At 39.2% G+C, this 21,896-nt stretch overlaps 1 protein-coding gene across 1 annotated transcript; it reads right to left on the bottom strand.

Moving 5' to 3' along the window:
• Nucleotides 1-4,551: 4,551 nt before the first annotated feature.
• On the bottom strand, nucleotides 4,552-14,007 carry LOC137728291 (disease resistance-like protein DSC1). Its single transcript, XM_068467121.1, has 6 exons — nucleotides 13,514-14,007; nucleotides 12,388-13,385; nucleotides 7,311-7,414; nucleotides 6,910-7,218; nucleotides 5,323-6,810; nucleotides 4,552-5,190 (listed from the first exon to the last, which is right to left on the bottom strand). Exons 1-6 carry the CDS (start codon nucleotides 14,005-14,007, stop codon nucleotides 4,552-4,554), a joined length of 4,032 nt encoding a protein of 1,343 aa, XP_068323222.1.
• Nucleotides 14,008-21,896: the final 7,889 nt, after the last annotated feature.

Genomic DNA, 21,896 nt, shown 5'->3' with positions numbered 1-21,896 from the left:
ATTTTGCCTGAACATAGTAAAAAGCAGTGGAGCATTTTGCTCCATCTCCAAGTTCAAAGCCATTATACCACACAAACTCGCAAAAACGCGATTCAAAATCCAGACCCTCGTACCATTATAGTAATCGCTGAATGCGTGCAACAAAAGATGGAGCGAAACCAAGAAATCTGTATGAAACCAACCAACCAACTTTTTTGATAAATTTAATTAAAAAAATTATGTAGATTATCCTAATTTATTTTTATGAATATTTTAATCTAAAAATATTTACATTCAAGATAAATAATAAAAAATGATTAAACCGACCCATGAGATATGCGTTTCATGTAACTAATCGAACAACATGGAAAACCCTTTCTACACATGAAACACAAAGGAGAGTTGTACAACAAAGTCATGAATGAATATGAAATACATTATAGACATATAAACACATAAAATAAAACACATGAAACACACCCACCACCACCACCACCACCACCCTCCTCTATATCTCAAACCAACACACCATATTCTTCTCTTTCATACTGTTGTTCTTGTCGCAAAGTGATCCATCTTTTATACTGTTTTTGCACCGCTGGGAGCCTGGTAAAGATTGAAGCCACCTGCATTTGATTAAACACAGGCGAGAAAGCTGGGAAGCTTGTTTAATTATTGTAGGTATGCTATTAATTTTGGTTGCTCTCAGATCTAAATCCCGTAATGAGGTTAAGCAAACAAGGCCATCAGAGATTTCGGATATACCGCTGAAGCAGCGGTTTAGTACTTCCAAAGCGAGCAATTCGACAGAGATTGGAGGAAATTCTTTAAGCTCCGGATAGGCAAAAAAGGTGAGAGTTTTAAGATTATTTAAATCGTAGATGCTGTCTAGGATAAACTCAAGATTCTTGCACAAATCAAGATTTAGTCTTTGAAGCCCAATTAGATTTCCAATCGAGCGGGGAAGCCTTTTAACGGCTGTCCCTTGTAAACCAAGAAACTCCACATGTTCCATTGGCTCCAAATGTGAGCAAGCGGTGAGATCAAATCCTTGAGAAATTTCAACCTACCGATGTTGAGTGGGAGACTTGTAAGCATTTGACAACAACTCAGTTCTAGTTTTTTTGAGAACAGGGAGAAACTCTATTGACGAGTGTAGCTCTTCAATCGCTGTACTTTCCATTTCAAGCTAAGAAACTCCAGATGTTCCATAGGTTCCAAGATTTCTGGGAAGTGTGTGAATTTAGAGCAACCAGTAAGATCAAGTTTCTCGAGAGATTCCAACTTACAAATGATGGTTGGGAGACTTGACAGACTTTTGCAATCATTCAGTTTAAGTGTAGTGAGACTAAAGAGACACTCCAGAAGGATATGGGCAATATTTCTATTGCTGTGCAAGATAAATCTAGTACACTTATGCCCCGGAAAGCTCCAAAAACTTACCAAGAGAGGAGCATTTATGTAGACTACAAGTACCAGAGACTTTCAACTTAGAGCTGCTGCTCGGAAGATTTTGAAGGTACCTACAACAGGCAATATCAAAGTGAGAAATTGTTTGCTGAGACTAAACCGATGAAGGCAATTCCTTTATTGCAGTGTTACGTAAACATAAAAACTCCATATTGCCTGACATCTCCGAAATATAATCGAGACTCGTGCACATTTGAAGATCAAGATAAATGAGCATGTCAAGATATTGAAATACGAAGGAATTTCAAACAAACTTTCACAGCCATCAAGATCTATATGCTCAATTTTCAGACTCCGAGAGAGATTTGGAACTTCAGTTAGATATTTGGAGAAGCTAATACCTGGTTTGGTACTGAGGTGATTCTAAAAAAAGCTGCTATCAAAAAAAGCTGGGAGCTGTTTTTGTGTTTGGTAAACACTCAGCTTTAGCTTTTTTTCACAGTTTTGGATGAAAAAAAGCCAAAAACAAGAAGCTGCAAAACCCAGCTTTGAAAAACTGGCTTTTTTTCACATCTGTTTTACATAAAAGTTTACCAAACATTCTAATACTGCTTTTTTTTTTTTTCAAAAGCACTTTTACAAAAAAGTTTACCAAACACTCTGCTGCTTTATTTCACAGCTGCTTATTCTCACAGCACAGCAGAAGCAGTTTTTTTTCAAAGCACAGCAATACCAAACCAGCCCTAAGACTGATCACCTTTAAGTTCACAAGATTCTGTAACACATATATATAGGAGTGTCTGCATTCATTTATTTAACAATTTAGTTAAGATGTAGTCTCTAGATTTTGTAGCCTTCTTGGTAATTTATAGCATTCTTTCTGTTGGAAATATGCCCAAAAGCCAACGATAAGATGATACTTTACAAATATTTCACATGTTAAACTAAACTAGTTTAATATAAGGACAAAGATTATTGTTTAAAGCCGTCTCATTAAATGTTATACACTTAAATGATTAGTCCAAGGAATATGTAATTAGAAGAACGTGATCTAAAGAAGTTAGATTAATGAGACCATTTTCTTGTACACATATCCTAAACATTCTCGATCATAATTAAGATTGCCAATTGGGCATTAACGATTAGCATAGATCAATACATGCTATGTCTTCTCTCCTAGGAGAGTGGCTGGTCTCGCGTCATTAGTATGATTTACATCAAGACAAGTATGTAGGTACTCAATAAAAAATGAGTCCACTGAACGCGATTAAAGAGGAGTTCTCATACTCATGTCACATGAGAACTCGTGGTTGGGATAATGCGAAGTAGTCATTTGACCTGAGACATCATAGTTGTCTTGTGGTTAGGTCCATAATTAGTCTTTGACCATGTTAAAGGCATTCCATTTGAGAGTGTCCACGATATAGTTGGGGCTAAGCCACTTAATCATGGGGGTCTCCAACTTTCAAACCATTGAGGGATAATACTCTATGATAATTAAGAATCTATAGCCAAAGTATGCATGAGATTCAGGAAGTCATTCCAAATCACATTCAAGATAATCACTTTGAATAGAAGACATGAATAAACTATCAAACCAAACAATGTGATCAAGAGTATTGTGTTAGAGAAAGGCCAAACTGAATAGGTTCTCCAACCTCTTCTGATTAGCTTGTGCAGTAATGACTTACTGTTAGGTGTCACTCATGACTTGTGGAAGCCCTGAAAGTGTGTAATCACTAAAGGGAGAATTAAAAGTTTGTTTTAATTCACAATTGATTAGAAAGAGTTTTAATCGCCCACTGCTTAGATAAAAGGAACCTAATGGATCCCATACCGTGTAAAGTAATAATTGAAGAAAATAACAAAGATGAGTTAGGACAATTAAATAGCTTAATTGTATATGAAAATGACTAATTAATATGTTAATTAATCATACAAAAGGTTTGTAACGGCCTTAAGTTAGTTTGGGTTTCAGGGCCCAAAATGGTTTTGGTCCACAAGGCTCATTAAGTTTAAGTTGTGTTACAAATAAAATAAATGGGCAATTAACCCACTAAAATAAGGGAGGCTAGGCTTGCTAAGAGAATGAGTGGTTTTAGACTTATTACTAGTTTGCCACACAAATGAAGGGAGGTATAAAAGCAACTTTATAACCTTTGCTTCATTAGAGTTTCTTTGAAGAAAGATGAAAGAATACAAGTTCTCACTTTCCCTTTAGGAGGCCGGCCATGTAGGAGGGGTATACTAGTATCTTCCTCATTCTACATCACTCATCTTCCCTCAATCTTTCCTTGGTGTCAGAACTTAGAGGCCCTCTACTTTGGGGGCTTTTGGAGAATCCATTCATCCATCCAAATCCAATATGACATGGAGTCAAGAAGTAAAGTTCCTCCTTCCACATTCATGGAACCAAAAAGCATGGAGACAAACGAATGAAGGCCCTCTCATGTGTGATTAACCTTTGCTAAGCAAAGAGCTGCTTCAAAGGTATAATAGTTTCTCAACTCTCTTTGTGTTTAGAGTTGAGTCTTGGTTCATCACCACTAGTAGGGTTTGAATTTCATGGTTTTAGTTTTGTTTTAAAGTGTATACAAGCATGCTTCTGCCATTTAATTATTAAATGCATATAATATGTTGCTTAATAAACTTAGTTTCTCAAATATTTTCCTTCACCTTGTTCAATTAATAAAATATTATTCGTAATTTATAATCTGCTTCTTCGTCGCGTACTTTGATTTTTCACGACAAGAACCAAATCACAATCAACTCATTCAACATTCAGATCTGTACAATGACCTCAGTATATAAACTGAGTTTGCAAGCTGAACCGCCTAATTGAAACCAATCTCTCAAAAACAAGAGATTAGGATCACAATACAATAAACTAAAATAAATAATTTATCTATAGAAGAAGACAAGATTGATGGCACAAAAGATTCTACACTCAATAGAACTAACAATAAAAATGAACTATATGCATGTGAGTAGAGAACTATATGCTGGGTGGATTAAATGAATGATTTATTTAAGTAATAAATAAATCCTGCAGGTATTATAATGTTAACTGAATGTAATTGATCTATGGTAATCAATCCAACAAAGGCGACTGGCGAATTCCATAACATCCATGCAATCGTGCAACCTGAATATGCAGTGTATCTAACAATCTGCACCTCCATTTTTTCTCTTTCTAGTTATTTGAGGAAGTAGTTCATCTTTTTGGTCCTCAAAAGAGCTAAAGCTATCACTTCCCCAAGCTTCAGTTTCATCACGACGCCTCTTGCTTATAGTATCTTCTCCTACTATTATTTTCTCAGCCACTCGGGTATACAACAGGCAGATCCCACACTTTTTCACCATCAGACTGGAATAGTTAACGGGTCTACCAGAATGATCCTGTTGGTAGAAGTGAACAGAGGCCTCAGTGACATTGTAAAGAGTAGCGGAGCATTTTGCTCCCTCTACAAGCTCAAGGGCATTATACCACACAAACACGTGATCGGAATGAAAATTGTAGTTGCCTCCATCCCAATCTGAGCCAGACACCCTACAGTTGAATTCGTGGCTTTCACCATTATTGGTTTTGAACATGGATTTAAACCCAAACCTCAACTTTTCAATATTGTAGTTGTCGAAAGTAACAACTAGAGATAGAGCGAAACCCAAGAAATCAGTACCAAACCAATTTGGAGGAAGCTTGATATTTAGTGAACATCCTTCATTTTGATAGCTGAACCAATTTGGAATCTCATTCCCAGGACATACAATGATAACAGAACATCCTTCCTCCCCATAATTCTGTACCACACAATCTTCTTCCGAATATTCCTGTACCATGGACGAGAAACCTAGTTAATTGATTGACCAACAAAAATGTGTGTCTGTGAGAGAGAGAGAGAGAGAGAGAGAGAGAGAGAGAGAGATACGTACAGAATCTTCTTCTTCTATAAAGTTAGATGTTGCAGTTGCCATTCGCATAATTCTAATCAGCGCATCATCCATTAGGTTGCTCCATGAATTCTGACTTAAATTTGGGCAATTAGAAAATTTAAATTCCTCGCAAATCCCTGGAAAATATTCATATTCATCCCAACCTTGGGAGAGTGCAGTCTTTGAACTTGAGATTGTCTTCAGTGATATGCAGCCATGTGCATGAAGACGACTAAGTATTGGGAGCTCAGGTAATGAATGAATGCGACTGCAATTGATTAGGTACAGGTGACGCAGTTGAAGGGCTTGTTTGATGCTTGCAGGGATGCTGTCAATCATGGTTCCGCATAGATATAGAGACCGTAATGAGGCTAAGCAAAAGATGGAACCAGTGATCTCTAATATACTGCAGTAACTGAGGTTTAGTTCTACTAAAGAGCACAAACCGACTGAGAAGGGAGGCAATTTTTGCAGTTTCAAACAGCCATCAAAGCTGAGATATTTCAGACAGTTCAAATTGTAGATGCCATTTGGAACAAACTCAAGGTTCTTGCAGTGACCGAGATATAATGTTTCTAGCCCCACTAAACTTCCAATCGACAATGGTAGTTTTTTAACAGCTGTTCTTTCTAAACTAAGATACTTCAGATGTTCAATAGGCTCCAAGATTTCTGGGAAGTACTCAAATTCCAAACAACCATTGAGACTAAGGCGGTAAATTGATTTCAATTTACAAATGCTCGTTGGGAGACTTGCAAGCCTTTTGCAATTTTCCAGTTCAATTTTAATGAGACTAATAAGACACCCAATTGAAGAGGGCAGCTCTTTAATCGCTGTCCCTTCTAAACCAAGAAAAGTCAGACATCCCATGGCCTCCAAGATTTCTGGGAAGTGTTCAAATTTAGAGCATCCACTCAGATCAAGTCGCTCAAGGGATTTCAACTTACAAATGCTCGTTGGGAGACTTACCAGCCTCTGGCAATCTTTTAGCTCAAGTTTTGTGAGACCAAAAAAGCGTTCGATTGATGAGGGAAAAACTTCTATTGTTGTTCCAGTCATATCTAACACAGTTATATTATTGGGAATCTTCGAAAAATTTCCAAGAGATGAGCTGATCATTGGACAAAAACCACCGCAGGAGAATTTCAGCTGACAGTTGCTGCTTGCACATTTCTTAAGCTTTTTCGAAAGGGAAAGGATCAAGCAAGGAGAGCTTTCGTTGGACCCAAATGATAAAGGCAATTCCTCCATTGCACTGCTAACTAAACTTAAGAATTCAATATTGCCTGGCGAAATATTGAGACTCCAGCAGGATCCAAGGTTAAGATAAGTAAGCTTGCCAAGATATCGAAAAACTGAAGGAATTAAAACCAAACTTGTACAGCCATAGAGATTCATAGACTCCAGATTTTGACTCTTCGAGAGATCTGGAAGTTCAGTCAGATGAGTGGAATAACTAAGATCAATAACTTTTAAGTTCCCAAGATTCTGTAACAAATTAAAGAAAAAAGACATGAATCAATAACCAAGCTGGAATTATACTTTCTGCACTGTATTTCATTCAAGTATTAAAATAACCATATATACCTGCTCTTTAGTCCAAAGTTGCTCAACCTTGCTGTACGGCATTCGAAGCTCAACAAGATTTTCTGGAGAAAACTTAGATGGCAAAGATTTCAAAGGATATCCATCCCAGCGAAGCAAACTAAGAGTACCGGGAAGAAACTCAAGACCTTGAGAAAGGTATAATTTGCAGTACTTATCATCATAGATATATTTTGTATCATAAATCTGCAATACTCTTAAATTGTACATCTTTTCGAAGGCTGAAGGACTCATGTCTAGTTCTCTAGCTTCAAGCGTGTTAAAGGATATGCCTTGAACTTTTGCAGTTCCCTGGCAATCAGAAAGATAAATAAATGTGAATAACTCAAAATTTAGCAAAACTACATTTATTAAATAAGAATGTGAATGCATTTGGATCTTACTGTATTATTTTTCAGTACATGGTACGCATCCTCAGCAATGCACAACCTATTGCGTTTTCCAGGCTCTTCAATACATTGTTCACGAACAATTGACCGACCAATTTCTGTTGGAAATTCAAATCAAAACAGGTTGCTGCTAGCTATTGTTGAAAATCAATGTCAAAGTTAGGCATGGAAAGTTAGGCAATGTTAGGTATGGTTGAATAAAAATTATTAGGTGCAATTAATGTGTTTTGTGTGGTAATAAATAATCTTAGTTTAATCATTTGGTTTGCTATAAATACCCAAGTTCTCAAGCATTGTAAATCATCCCATCCGAATCCCACTTCCAATTGTGAAGAAGCTTGTAAGCTTTCTTATTCCAACAGTTTGTAAACCTTTTTCATATATCAAAGTCCAAGTGTTTTGCCAAAGCTTGTTGCTTCCCTCCTTTCTCTATTTCTTTCTTTGTCCGATTTTATTTGAGAGTGCAAAGTGAAAGAGGTGTGATAGAGTTTGTAAACTTATCACCCACATATTTTGGTATTGAGTTAGTAAACTGTAAAATACCAACAATTGGTATCAGAGCCAGAATACCATTCTGGCAGGTGCAGCAGTTATGGCGTCCAACTTAGTGCAACTCCAAGTTCCCACATTGAAGAAAGAAAATTATGAAAGATGGTGCATCCAATTCAAAGCATTGTTTGGATCACAGGAGCTATGGGAAGTTGTCAGTAGTGGGTATGTTGTACCCACTGCCGAGCAAGAAGCCGTATATACTGCGGATCAAAGGAACACTCTCAAGGACTTACGAAAGAAGGACCAAAAGGCGCTGTATCTTCTATACCAGGGTTTGGAAGATTCAACGTTCGAGAAGGTTGCAGAAGCAACAACGAGCAAGCAAGTATGGGATACACTCAGTACAATCTACAAAGGAGTAGATCGAGTCAAGAAAGTGAGGTTACAATCACTTCGAGCAGATTTTGAAACTGCTCATATGAATGAAGGGGAGAGCATCTCCGACTATCACTCAAGGCTCATTGTGATAGTAAATCAGATGAGGAGAAATGGCGAGAGACTCGATGAAGTACGAGTTGTGGAGAAGATACTCCGGTCACTCACATCTAAGTTTGAGCATGTGGTGACTGTCATTGAGGAATCCAAGGATTTGGAGGTGATGAGCGCAGAAGAGCTACTAGGATCCCTCCTAGTTCACGAGCAACGCATTCAGAAGAATGCAAGCCCCACAACGCTAGAGCAAGCTTTGGAGTCAAAGTTGAATATTGACAAACCAAATAAAGGTCGTGGGCAGTGGAACTCACGTCGTGGGAGCTCATCCAACCGTAGCCGAGGACGAGCCCGAGGAAGAGGTCGAGGCTATGCACAAAATCAAGGTCAGTCTCAGGAGTGGAGATCTACTCGAGGAAAGGCGCATATCCAGTGTCACAACTGTAAGCAATATGGACATTATGCCAATGAATGTTCACATAAAAATGGTGAGCATGTCAACATGGCAGAATCAAGTGGAAATACTGATGAAGAAATTACAGTCTTACTAGCACACCATGATTCCAGTAGCCAACAAGATGTTTGGTATTTGGACTCTGGTGCAAGCAATCACATGTGTGGAAAGAAGGAGTTTTTTGCCGAACTCAAAAAAGGGGCCTATGGATCTGTAAGTCTTGGTGACTCCTCAAAGTTGCCAGTTGAAGGCAAAGGGAAGATCAAGATCATCCAGAAGGATGGAAGAGAAGAATACATCTCCGATACCTACTACATACCAGGTATGAAGAGCAACATTCTGAGCATTGGTCAACTGCTCCAGAAAGGGTACATTATACATATGGAGAACATGCTTCTCACTCTCAGGAATGCAAGGAGAAAGCTTATTGCACGTGTTCGAATGTCAAAGAACCGGATGTTTCCGTTGAATTTGAACACAAAGATTGGAAGCTGCAACATCGGTGTAATGGAAGATGAGTCATGGAAATGGCATCTTCGATTTGGCCATCTTAATTTCAATGGCCTAAAGTTGCTGTCAAGTGGAGGAATGGTTCGTGGTCTACCCCAGATTGAAGCCACACGCCAAGTATGTGAAGGTTGTGTGCTTGGCAAGCAAGCACGACTATCGTTCCCTGTTGGTGATACATGGAGAGCAAAGGCACCACTGCAGTTGGTGCACACAGATATATGTGGTCCATTGGATCCCATGTCTTATAGAGGTAATAGGTATTTTATTACCTTCATTGATGATTTCAGTAGAAAGACTTGGGTCTATTTTCTCAAGGAGAAGTCAGCTGCCCTAAAAATTTTCAAGGAGTTCAAGGCACTCACAGAGGCAGAAAGTAACCACAAGCTTGTGGCTGTGAGATCAGATAGAGGTGGAGAGTACACCTCCAATGCTTTCCAAGCATACTGCAAGGAGCAAGGAATTAGGCATCAACTTACTGCTGCCTATACCCCACAGCAAAATGGGATAGCCGAAAGAAAGAATAGAATCATCCTTGACATGACAAGGTCCATGCTTAAGGAGAAGAATTTTCCAAAAGAGTTATGGGCAGAAGCTGTAGCTTGTTCGATTTATTTGTTGAATCGATGTCCAACAAAGAGTGTCAAGAGGATGACACCACAAGAGGCTTGGAGTGGATACAAGCCGAATGTTACACACCTAAGAATTTTTGGGTGTGTTGCATATGCTCAAGTTCCAGAAGCCAAGAGGAGGAAACTTGATGATAGAGGTGAGAAGTGTGTGTTTGTGGGCTATAGTGAAGAGTCCAAGGCATACAAGCTCTACAACCCACTAACTGGCAAACTAGTGGTTAGTAGAGATGTCATCTTCAGTGAGGAAGAGACATGGACGTGGAACAACAAAGAAGTCAGTAAAGAGAAGATCGTCTCCACTGATTTTGAAGAACCAGAAGTTGTACCACCGATTGAGCAACAGCCTGCTCAAACAATCACAACAACTCCAGTGCACAGAATTGCAAGGAGTGGTCCTACATCTAGTGAGGAAAGCAGCTCCTCAACTCCAGTGAGGTTAAGGAGTCTCACAGAGATTTATGGACAAGAAGAAGAAGAAGAAACCAACCTTTTCTGCTTGTATGCAGACAACGAGCCTTTCTCATTCAATGAAGCTGTGGAAGAAGATTGTTGGAAGAAAGCCATGGAAGAAGAGATCCATGCCATCGAGAAGAATGACACTTGGGAGCTGACAAAGCTCCCACCAAATCAGAAGGCTATTGGTGTCAAGTGGGTTTACAAGATCAAACGCACTGCAGATGGGAGTGTGGATCGATACAAATCAAGGCTTGTAGCAAAGGGCTACAAACAGAAGTATGGAGTGGACTATGATGAAGTCTATGCTCCAGTTGCGAGACTTGACACAGTAAGATTGCTAATCTCTCTTGCCGCACATCATAAATGGAAAATTTATCAACTAGATGTCAAGTCAGCCTTCCTTAATGGAGTACTTGAGGAAGAAGTGTACGTGGAACAACCGGAAGGCTTCCAAGTACAAGGAGAAGAAGATAAGGTGTATCGTTTGAAGAAGGCTTTGTACGGCCTCAAGCAAGCACCACGAGCTTGGAACTCAAGGATCGACAACTACCTTCACCAAAATGGATTTCAGAAATGTCTATACGAGCATTCAGTTTACATGAAGAATGGTGAAAAAGGGGAGTTCTTAATTATTTGTCTCTATGTAGATGATTTATTGTTTACAGGAAACAATGAGGCAATGTTCCATGAGTTCAAGCAATCCATGTTCAGTGAATTCGAGATGACTGACAATGGATTAATGTCATACTTTCTTGGCATAGAAGTGAAGCAAGAAAGTGATGGTATCTACATCTCTCAACAAAGGTACATGAGAGACATATTGAAGAAGTTCAATATGGACAAGTGCAACACTGTCAATACCCCAGTTGCAACTGGATTGAAGCTGTCCAAAGGAGGAGAGGGTGAGTTTGTAAACTCAACAGTGTACAAAAGCCTCGTTGGAAGCCTAAGGTACCTTACAATCACAAGACCTGATATAGTTTATGGTGTTGGACTCGTGAGTCGATACATGGAAACACCAAGGGAGTCTCATTGGCTGGCCGCCAAGAGAATTTTGAGGTACATAAGAGGTACTCTAAACTATGGTCTATTTTATAATTTTGGTGAAGATGCAAAATTATTTGGTTATTCAGATAGTGATTGGGGAGGTGACCAAGATGAAAGGAAAAGCACAACTGGCTATGTGTTTTTTCTAGGATCAACAGCTTTCTCATGGACTTCAAAGAAGCAATCAATTGTTGCTTTGTCATCATGTGAAGCCGAGTATGTTGCTGTAGCCTCAACCGTGTGTGAGGCAATTTGGTTAAGAAATCTGTTGAAGTCAGTGTGTCATCCACAAGTGGAATCGACTGTGATTCACGTAGATAACGTGTCTGCAATCAAACTTGCAAAGAATCCTGTTCAACATGGAAGGAGCAAGCACATTGATACCAGGTTCCATTTTCTAAGGGACCATGTGAAGCAAAAGACAATTGAACTTGTCTACTGTCACACCAAGGAACAAGTGGCAGACATCTTCACAAAGCCATTGCCAATTGAAACATTCCGGCTACTGCGTGAAATGCTAGGAATGAAGGCGTTTTGATTTGAGGAGGTGTGTTGGAAATTCAAATCAAAACAGGTTGCTGCTAGCTATTGTTGAAAATCAATGTCAAAGTTAGGCATGGAAAGTTAGGCAATGTTAGGTATGGTTGAATAAAAATTATTAGGTGCAATTAATGTGTTTTGTGTGGTAATAAATAATCTTAGTTTAATCATTTGGTTTGCTATAAATACCCAAGTTCTCAAGCATTGTAAATCATCCCATCCGAATCCCACTTCCAATTGTGAAGAAGCTTGTAAGCTTTCTTATTCCAACAGTTTGTAAACCTTTTTCATATATCAAAGTCCAAGTGTTTTGCCAAAGCTTGTTGCTTCCCTCCTTTCTCTATTTCTTTCTTTGTCCGATTTTATTTGAGAGTGCAAAGTGAAAGAGGTGTGATAGAGTTTGTAAACTTATCACCCACATATTTTGGTATTGAGTTAGTAAACTGTAAAATACCAACAATTTCTTGTAGCAAATCATGCATCTCTAGGCAGTTTCGACTTGAAATTTTTATGAGAGACATATCAACCAGAACTCCAATTCCAGCAGCAAAGAGACCACGAGAATCTGACATTCTTTTAACAAAATCTATATTTGATCCTCTATAAAAGCAAGCTATATCAAGAAATATCTCTTTCTCATTTTCTTCTAATCCATCGTAACTTAGTCTCAACACATTGTGAATTTTTTGGCTGGGAAACTTTTTCAATTTGTTCAATTCAGCTTCCCAGTCTTCTTTGCTCTTGCAGTGAAGGAATGATGAACCCAAAATTTTAAGAGCTAATGGCATTCCCTCTGCATAATCTACCACCATCCCTAACAACTCAGCATAATCCGTCCCAGGAGAATTATTTTTGAAAGCCTTCAGATGAAAGAGCTGAAGAGCTTCTTCACGTGTCAATCCCTTGACCTCATAAATTTTATCGACTTTTTCCTTAAGTATGCGCCTGTCTCTAGTTGTAATAATGATTCTACTTCCGGGGCCAAACTGAACCTGATCTCCAACTAGAAGTTCTAATTGGCCTGAATCATTCACATCATCAAGAACAATGAGGACCTTTGTATTCAGAAGCCTTCTTTTAACAAGTTCTGATCCTATAGATGGTGTGTCGATATTTAGTTTGTCATCATTTAATATCTTTCGAAGAAGTTTATTTCGCAAGTGATTTGGTTCATGCTTTTCTGATTCCTTCCTCATGTTTGCAAGAAAACATGAAGCTTCAAATTTACGAGAGAGTTGGTTAAATACAGCATCAGCAAGAGTGGTCTTACCAATACCACCCATCCCCCAAATACCTACAGTTAAAACATCTAGTGAATGATTGCATAATAACCACTTGATATCATTAATGCGGCTTTCAATTCCAACCAGACCCTTTAAATCATCTGACAATGTTTCGCTCAATTTGGTCAAAATAGCTTCCACAACATTATCAACTAAATCAGCCTCCGTCCTGTCACATATGATTCAATTTGGACAGACAATAGATAGTAAGTATGGCTTAACTAATCTTATTTGCAATATTAGTCGTCAAATCATCACAAGTAGAGAGTAAATACAAACATATACATAGTTACTTACCAAGTTTTGTTTAAATTATCGAACCCAGCTAGATTGGCTGCTTTCGTCAAAGCCGCCCTCCACTTGAGCACCTTGTCAATATTGTCCTGGAAACGTTCTTCAAGTTGAGAAAATGCAGCCCCATATGTGCCCTGCTGATTTCGTACATGTGATGGGTCGATGCTGTAAAAAATGGGAATAACACATTGTCCATATTCCTCCTTGCATCGCAATATATGCACAAGCTCACCCAAACACCATGTGGAAAAAGCATAGTTTTCCGAGAATATGATCACCGAAAGATTTGATTTCGTGATTGCTTCCATAAGCGCAGGTGCAATTTCATCTCCTCTCTCAAGATTGTCATCGATGTAGGTTTTGATTTTCTTCCTACATAAAGCAGCATGAAGATGGCTGGTAAAGGTATTGCGGGTGTCTTCGCCTCGGAAACTAAGAAACACGTCATACTTTTCATGAAGATGGTTGTTAGCAGCAGAAGAAGAAGAAGCAGCCATACTCATAGCCTGCAAAAATGTACCTTGGAGATTGTAGCGTTGTTCTTGCCAGAGAGTTTGGCAACATGCATATCGCATGGGGTAAGTCTCTGATAAGAACAAAGCACATTGTACATAAACGACAGAAGGGCATCAGCAGTTGACGGCAGAATCTCTTTAGTAAGTCTATCAAACATTTTTTTTTTTTTTTGAGTAGTGCTATACTTACCATCTACTTGTACTATTGATTGTGTCATTTCTCTAATAAAGGTAGGGTCTGCCAACGCACGTGGCTCCCATCTCTATCAGAGAGATGATACAAATATCTGGTAAGAATAACATTTTTGTTTTTTGTTTTTTGTTTTATCATGAATAATAGTGTACCTACTGCCACTTAGTATTACGATCTAGTGGTATTCTTCTTCACTTGTAATTGAGAGGTCTTAGATTTGATTATTGCCAAAGGAGAATTTGAACCATATTATTGCTAGCCCATTGTGAGGCTTAGCCTACTCTCCCAATCTTTTAGTGTAGATACTATTGCTTGTTAAAAAAAAAAAAAATAGTCTACCTACTATCAAGGGGTCCTCAAAATAAAAGGACAAGCTAAAAGGCAAACTTTCCGAATTAAGTAGCCACCAGATTGGTGGATATGCGGCCATGACAAGCACGTGACGCAACAAAGGAATGTAACTAGCAGCAGCATTCCAAAGACAAAAGAACTTTTAAGTTTGGAATCAATTGGAAAGGGATCCTCTCCGGACCCCTTCCACCAAAGCGTCCAAACCCACTAATCCGGGCTGATAAAATTTGATCCAACGGTTAGAGTTATTATAACTTTTTAAGGGGTCCCCTATTTGTTGCCGTTGGATCAAATTTCAACGGCCCGGATTAGTGGGTTTGGAGGCTTCGGTGGAAGGGATCCGGAGAGGATCCCTTTCCGAATCACTTCATAACCCACTACAAAAGAGGTTTTCACACAAAACTTCCAACAAAACTAGTTATTAGTGTTGCGGTCATATTTAGAGTAGGAATGTGATTGGGTAAATCCTAGGGAATCTGGGAATGTATTTTATATTCCTATTAGGAGTAGATTACCTATTAAATGTTGTAATCCTATGGAGAAAGATTTTTACCTATCCTACTACTATAAATAAAGGCACAATGAGGTGAATCAAACACACATCACAATTAAATCATTATCTCCTCTCTCTAATTGCCGCCAGCCCTCTTCCTCTCTAAACTCTAAGATCGTTCAATCAAATAGGCCTACAACACGTTATCAGCACGCTCTTGCCAGAAGCTGAGGAACTGACGGATCGTAGGAGAAGGCTATCATCCACAAAATTCAAAGGCTTATAATTGTTTTCTGTTAATCAGGTCCGCTTAAAATAAAAGAAGATATTTGAAACGTCCATGAAGCATGAAAACATTCCCCATGAGGCATGAACCCTTCTATGTTTATATTTTCCTTAAAATATATATATATATATATATATATATATATATATATTATCTGTTTATATTTTTGTCAATATATATATTTGTTTCATGCATCGCACAATTAAATTACTATATGAAATTTGTGAGTCAATGTATATTAAATAAATAAGAAGCAATTAGGGTTTCTCAAACCTTAGTAAAATTCAAAAAAAGAGATAGGAATTATGGAATTATGCTGCAACACTGCTATGGCACTACCGTGTGGGGACCCCCTCTTGAGACAATGTATTGGACTTGTGCCGAAGCCTTTGGGTTTCACTACTTCTGTGGATAACCAAGTCATATGCCTGGTCTGTTTTCTGACCACAGGCCTGCAGTCTTGGCCCACGCCAGTAGTTGTGCTGCTAGGCTTAGACCTTGCTACAGCCTGCGTCTCCCTCAGCCAGCCCATATGGCTGGGCTTCCATGCCTCAACCGACAGGCTACCTTTCGCTGAGCCTTGACCTGCACCCCTTGAAGCCCAAACCAGTAGCTTGGGCTGCTGTTATTTGTCTTCTACCCAGACTCGTGGCCTACAGTCCACTCCCGAGGCCTTTAAGGCCTTGCCTACTCACGACACCCAACCCAAATATTTTTGGGGCTATATTTTTTGACCTGATAATATTATTTAGCTTCTAAAATCGACCCCGTATGGCTCGATTTATTGAATTAATTAAAAGTGACTTGCAGTCCATTAATTTGATAATGAATCCAAAATTATTGACCTAAATATCACTTTTGGATATTAACGATTCAATAATTTTTTTTTATACTTTGAACTATAACATACTTTCATAGTAACGAAGCTCTCACACATAAGTTCTTGAAGAACCTCAAATCCACTGTATTCAAATTAGTATATTGCATTATGTGTTTCTTGCAGGAACCTCTCATTATGAACTAATTGTTCATAAAACTAAATTGAACCTGTAGTTTCAAATTTAGTGTCTTTGAAACCTAAAGTTTTCATTCAAAACTTACCACATGAAACCTGTAGTTTCCATGCATCAATTAAACGAATACATGTCTATAGAACCTGTATGTTCTACGATATATGTCTATGGCTTACCATATGACTAATCACGTTTTTTCCCTCCGTTTTAGGGACATGTCGAACTTGAACAAGCTCGATTTCTCCACTGTAGAAGTCTCTGGAAGAAACTATATGAAGTAGGTTCAAGACGTGAAGCTCCATCTAACTGCAAAGGGTATTAGGGCCACCATCGAGGCACTTATCGCCGACAAACCTGTTGACGAAGCTCAAAAGGCTACTGTAATGATCTTCATTCGAAGACACATCCATGATGCACTGCAGACCAAGTACCTCGCTAAGGAGGACCCATGCACCCTCTGGCTTGCTGTAGTCGACCGTTTCGATCACCAGAAAGACATATACGTGCTTGAAGCAAGACACGACTAGCAGCATCTTCACTTCCAGGACTTTAAGTCCGTGAATTAATACAACTCTGAAGTTTGTAGAATTCGTTCACTGTTGAAATTTTGCAAAGTGGAACTAACTGAATCAGATATTCTGGAGAAGACCTATTCGACCTTCCATGCCACGAATATTGTCTTGCAGCAATAATATAGGGCACAAAAATTCACCAAGTTTTCGGATTTGATCTTTGTTTTACTTCTTGCTGAAAAACAGAACCAACTTTTGATGAAGAATTATCAAGCTCGACCCATTGGCTTGAACGACTTGCCTGAAGCGCATGCGACCAATTCTAAAAGCCATAAATGACGAAAGAATCGTCATGGTCGTGGTAATGGGTGGCAAGCCCCACCATGGGCCCAAGGTCAATAGAGTGCCGCACCTAAGGGAAGAAATGTGACCCAGCAGCATCCACCACTTGCCCCTAAAGACCTAAACTTCAAGAATAAAGGCAAAGCTCTCGTTCAGCCCGTTTCTACTGAACTGGACATGTGCTATCACTATGGATCAATGGATCATTGGTCATGTGTACACCGAGTTTCCCCCGAGGCTATTGCCAAGTATCATTCACGTTGTGAGTTTAACTTTGCACATGTGGATCATCCGGAAGATGCAACTACATCAATGAAGATATCGGATTTTCAGGAGGTGTTAGCTTTTATGGAATAATAAATTAGACATGTTTTTAGGTGTTTACCCTTAGTGGCCGAACCCACTAGGAGTGGCCGGCCCCTACCCCCCCTATTTTTCTAGGTTTATGGTTTAATTTTGAACAATTTTTCTAAGTATTTGGAATAATTTGTTTGGTTTTTATTTGTTTTGAATTATGGATTGTTATTTGAATGGATATTATTTTCTCAAATTGCTTAATTGAAAGAATAGACTTATATTTATGCATGTGACCAATTCAATCAATTTATTTCTAGGTATGTCTAGTGAGGAAGTTAGTTGTTTAGCAGATAGTGCAACCACGCACACCATATTGCGTGAACGACACTATTTTACTAACTTAATACCCAAGAAAGCTCATTTGACAACTCTGTCAGGCCCATCCAACTTGATTGAAAGATACGGAAGGGCACGTATCATGTTGTCTAATGGTACAATCTTGACCATTAAGGAGGCACTCTATTCTCCACATTCCGAAATAACATTGCTGAGTTTTAGAGATATTCGAGCTAATCAATATCATATTGAAACCACTGAAGATAATAGTTCTGAATTTCTTTGTATCACTTCGTACAAATATGGCCAGAAGCATATTCACGAGAAGTTGGAACACCTGCTAAGTGGGTTGTACATCACAACCATTCGCAACATAGAAGCCCACAGTGTGGGCGGCCCTATGCTTGAGTTCCAGGACTCTTTGTTGCTTTGGCATGACCGTTTGGGACATCTTAGACGTGACATGATGCGTCGTATCCTCAAATTTTCAAACGGGCATAAGTTACATCCTTATGTTGGACTCCCGCTATGCAAAGCGTGTTCTTTAAGGAAGTTGAATACTCAACCCTCATATACAAAGATTATTCACGACCCCCCTAAATTTCTTCAGAGGATTCAAGCGGACATTTGTGGACCTATCCAACCAACATGCGTACCATTTAGATACTTCATGGTATTGGTTGATGCATTGACATGATGGTCACATGTTTGCTTGTTGTCCACATGCAACGCTGCGTTTGCTAAACTCCTAACTTAAATCATTAAGCTACAAGTTCACCACCATGATTATATGATTAAGTCGATTCGACTAGATAACGCTGGAGAGTTTACGTCACATACCTTTGACAATTATTGCATGTTAGTAGGGATTGATGTGGAACATCCTGTACACCATGTTCACACCCAAAATGGCCTGGCATAAGCTTTCATAAAGCGCCTTCAATTGATAGCTTGGAATTTAGTTACAAGAACCAAACTGTGGGTATATGCCTGGGGTTATGCAATATTGCACGCAGCTATGTTGGTCCACTTGAGGCCCACCGCTACTCAACCACATTCACTGTTATAGTTGGTCACTGGATACGAGCCTGACGTCTCGCATTTACGAGTGTTTGGGTGTGCCATTTATATGCCAATAGCGCCGCCACTACGTACTAAAATGGGTCCTCAGAGAAAAATACGAATCTATGTCGGTTATGATTCGCCATCAATTGTTCGCTACTTAGAACCCTTGACATGAGATCTCTTTACTGCACGTTTTACGGATTGTCACTTTGATGAGACAGTTTTCCCATTGTTAAGGAGAGATAAGCATGCTAACGTTCCTGTAGAACGCCGCGAATTATCATGGTATGCTCCCACTATGTCTCATTTAGATTTCCACACTGCCCGATCTGAAACTGAGGTGTGATGAATTATAGATCTTCAGAGCATTGCTCAAAGCATGTCGGATGCTTTTAATGATCTAGCAAAGGTGACAAGATCACATATACCCGCTGCAAACGCACCTGCAAGGATAAATGTACCCCACATATGTCAACAACCCACTTGGGAAGGTCGGACCGTCCCCAAAGGTGGGGAGGCCACACCTTCCACGTGGCAAGGTACATTGGCGGCCAGCCAATCATTTGCTCCGACCCTGAAGCGTGGCAGACCCTTTGGTTCAAAGGATTCACAACCCCGGAAGAGGAAAATGACACCAACTAGTGACCCTAGTTTGAATCTGACCATCACTCACTCATCAATTCTAACACATAAGGTTATTCTAAATTACGGTGATGTTTCAGATGAAAAATGCCGGCCTCCTAAGAATCGTGAAATTTCGGTCCACTACGCAGTATTAGATGAGGTTTGGAATAGGAATTAGATGATTGTCAACGATGCATTTGTGTACTCAGTAACTACTGACATCATGCTTAGTGATGACATTGAACCACGTACCATCGATGGACGTTATAATGTTTCGCTACCTTATCAATTTGGTAGTTTCCGAAAAACTGAATATGCAGTTTATGGACGTGGTAACCACGTATCTCTATGAGGATCTAGATACAAAAATATACATGAAAGTTCCAGAAGGACTTCCATTGACTGATTTAAATAGTTCTAGACCATGGATCACTTTCTCAATTAGGTTAATAAGGTCACTTTACGGATTGAAACAATCCGGGCGGATGTGGTATAACCGTCTACATGAATATTTGACAAGTCAGGGTTATGTGAACTACGAACTATGCCCATACGTGTTCTTAAAGAAGTCACATTCTAGATTTACAATCGTTGCAGTTTATGTTGATGACATGAACTTCATCGAGACTCCCACAGAGCTTGAGGAAATTGCTACACACTTGAAATCGGAATTTGAGATGAAGGATCTTGGAAAAACTTGATACTGTCTTGGCCTAGAGATCGAGCATTGTTCAGATAGAATCCTAGTACATCAATCGAACTACACCCAATAGGTGTTGCAATGTTTTAATGAGAATAAAGCGAAGCCTTCGAGTAAACCCATGGTCGTTCGGACTTTAGATGCTAAACGAGATCCCTTCTGTCCAAAGGAGGATGAAGAAGAGATTTTGGAACCCGAAGTTCCTTACCTAAGTGCAATTGGGGCTTTATTGTACTTGGCTCAGTGTACTAAACCCGACATCTCCTTCAATGTTAATCTTTTGGCAAGATACAACAACGTGCCCACACACAGGCACTGAAATGATATTAAAGAGAATTTTCGCTACCTCAAGGGTACTACAGATTTGGGCTTGTTCTATACCCGCGAATCTCCGAGTGTTGCCGCCCCCTAAGGTTTTCAAATTGATTATTGCCTTGTTGGTTACGCATATGTTGGATAACTGTCTGACCCACATAGGGCATGTTCTCAAATGGGCTATGTCTTTACTGTTGAAGACATCGCTATAACTTGGAGGTCTACCAAGCAAATGCTAGTTGTGAGTTCGTCGAACCATGCTGAGATTCTCGCCCTGCATGAAGCATCGCGTGAATGCTTTTGGCTGAGATAAGTTATGGAACACATTCAAAGCACTAGTGGTCTTACATCAGTCGTTGACTTTCCTACGACGACCTTTGAAAACAATGCAACATGCATCGAGCAATTGAAGAAGGGATGCACAAAGGGAGACAACACCAAACACATAACGACGAAGTTCTTTTACTCACGCTAGCAGCAGCAGCATTAAAACATTGAAGTCAAGCAAATCCGTTCCCAGGACAACCTGGCCTATCTCTTCACCAAGTCATTACCCAAGTCTACATTTCAGAAGCTCGTCCAAGGAATCGGTATGCGTAAATTATCTAAGTTGAATCGCTAGTAGTTCTCTTATTTAGAAGTTATGTCTAACTTAGGGGGAGTATCTAGAAGCATACTCACATTATCTTAATGTACTCTTTTTCCTACGATTATAAGCATTTTTCCCACTGGGTTTTTGCTACCTAACGAGGTTTTAATGAGGCACTCATCCTGAGATGATCATACTCCGTTAAGTTCACTACTGTCGTCCTATTTGACGTTTGTTTTAGACATTATACATACTTCTCACTTTTCTCCTTAATCTATGGGTTTTCCCTATGCCTTGGGTTTTATTATAGCGAGGTTTTGCGAGTTTTACTACAAATGCATACTTCACTTAAATTTGAGACTCACGATCACCCATTGTGCCAATGACTTCATCAACTATTTTACCTTATCTACTGAAGATATGATGAGATGGTTTGTTGAGTATTTACACACTCAAGGGAGAGTGTTGCAATCGTATTTAGAATAGGAATGTGATTGTGTAAATCCTAGGGAATCTAGGAATGTATCTTATATTCCTATTAGGAGTAGATTACCTATTAAATGTTGTAATCCTAAAGGGAAAAGTTTTTACCTATTCTACTACTATAAATAAAGGCACAATGGGGTGAATCAAACACACCTCACAATTAAATCACTCTCTCTTCTCTCTAATTGTCGCCGGCCCCCTTCCTCTCTAAACCCTAAGATCGTTCAACCAAATAGGCCTACAACAATTAGGAATATTTTAAAATTACG

The sequence above is a fragment of the Pyrus communis genome, chromosome 3 (genome assembly GCF_963583255.1).
Source record: "Pyrus communis chromosome 3, drPyrComm1.1, whole genome shotgun sequence".
Lineage (NCBI taxonomy): Eukaryota > Viridiplantae > Streptophyta > Magnoliopsida > Rosales > Rosaceae > Pyrus > Pyrus communis.
The sequence above is the reverse complement of the archived record's forward strand: the minus strand, read 5'-3'. Positions and strand labels throughout refer to the sequence as shown.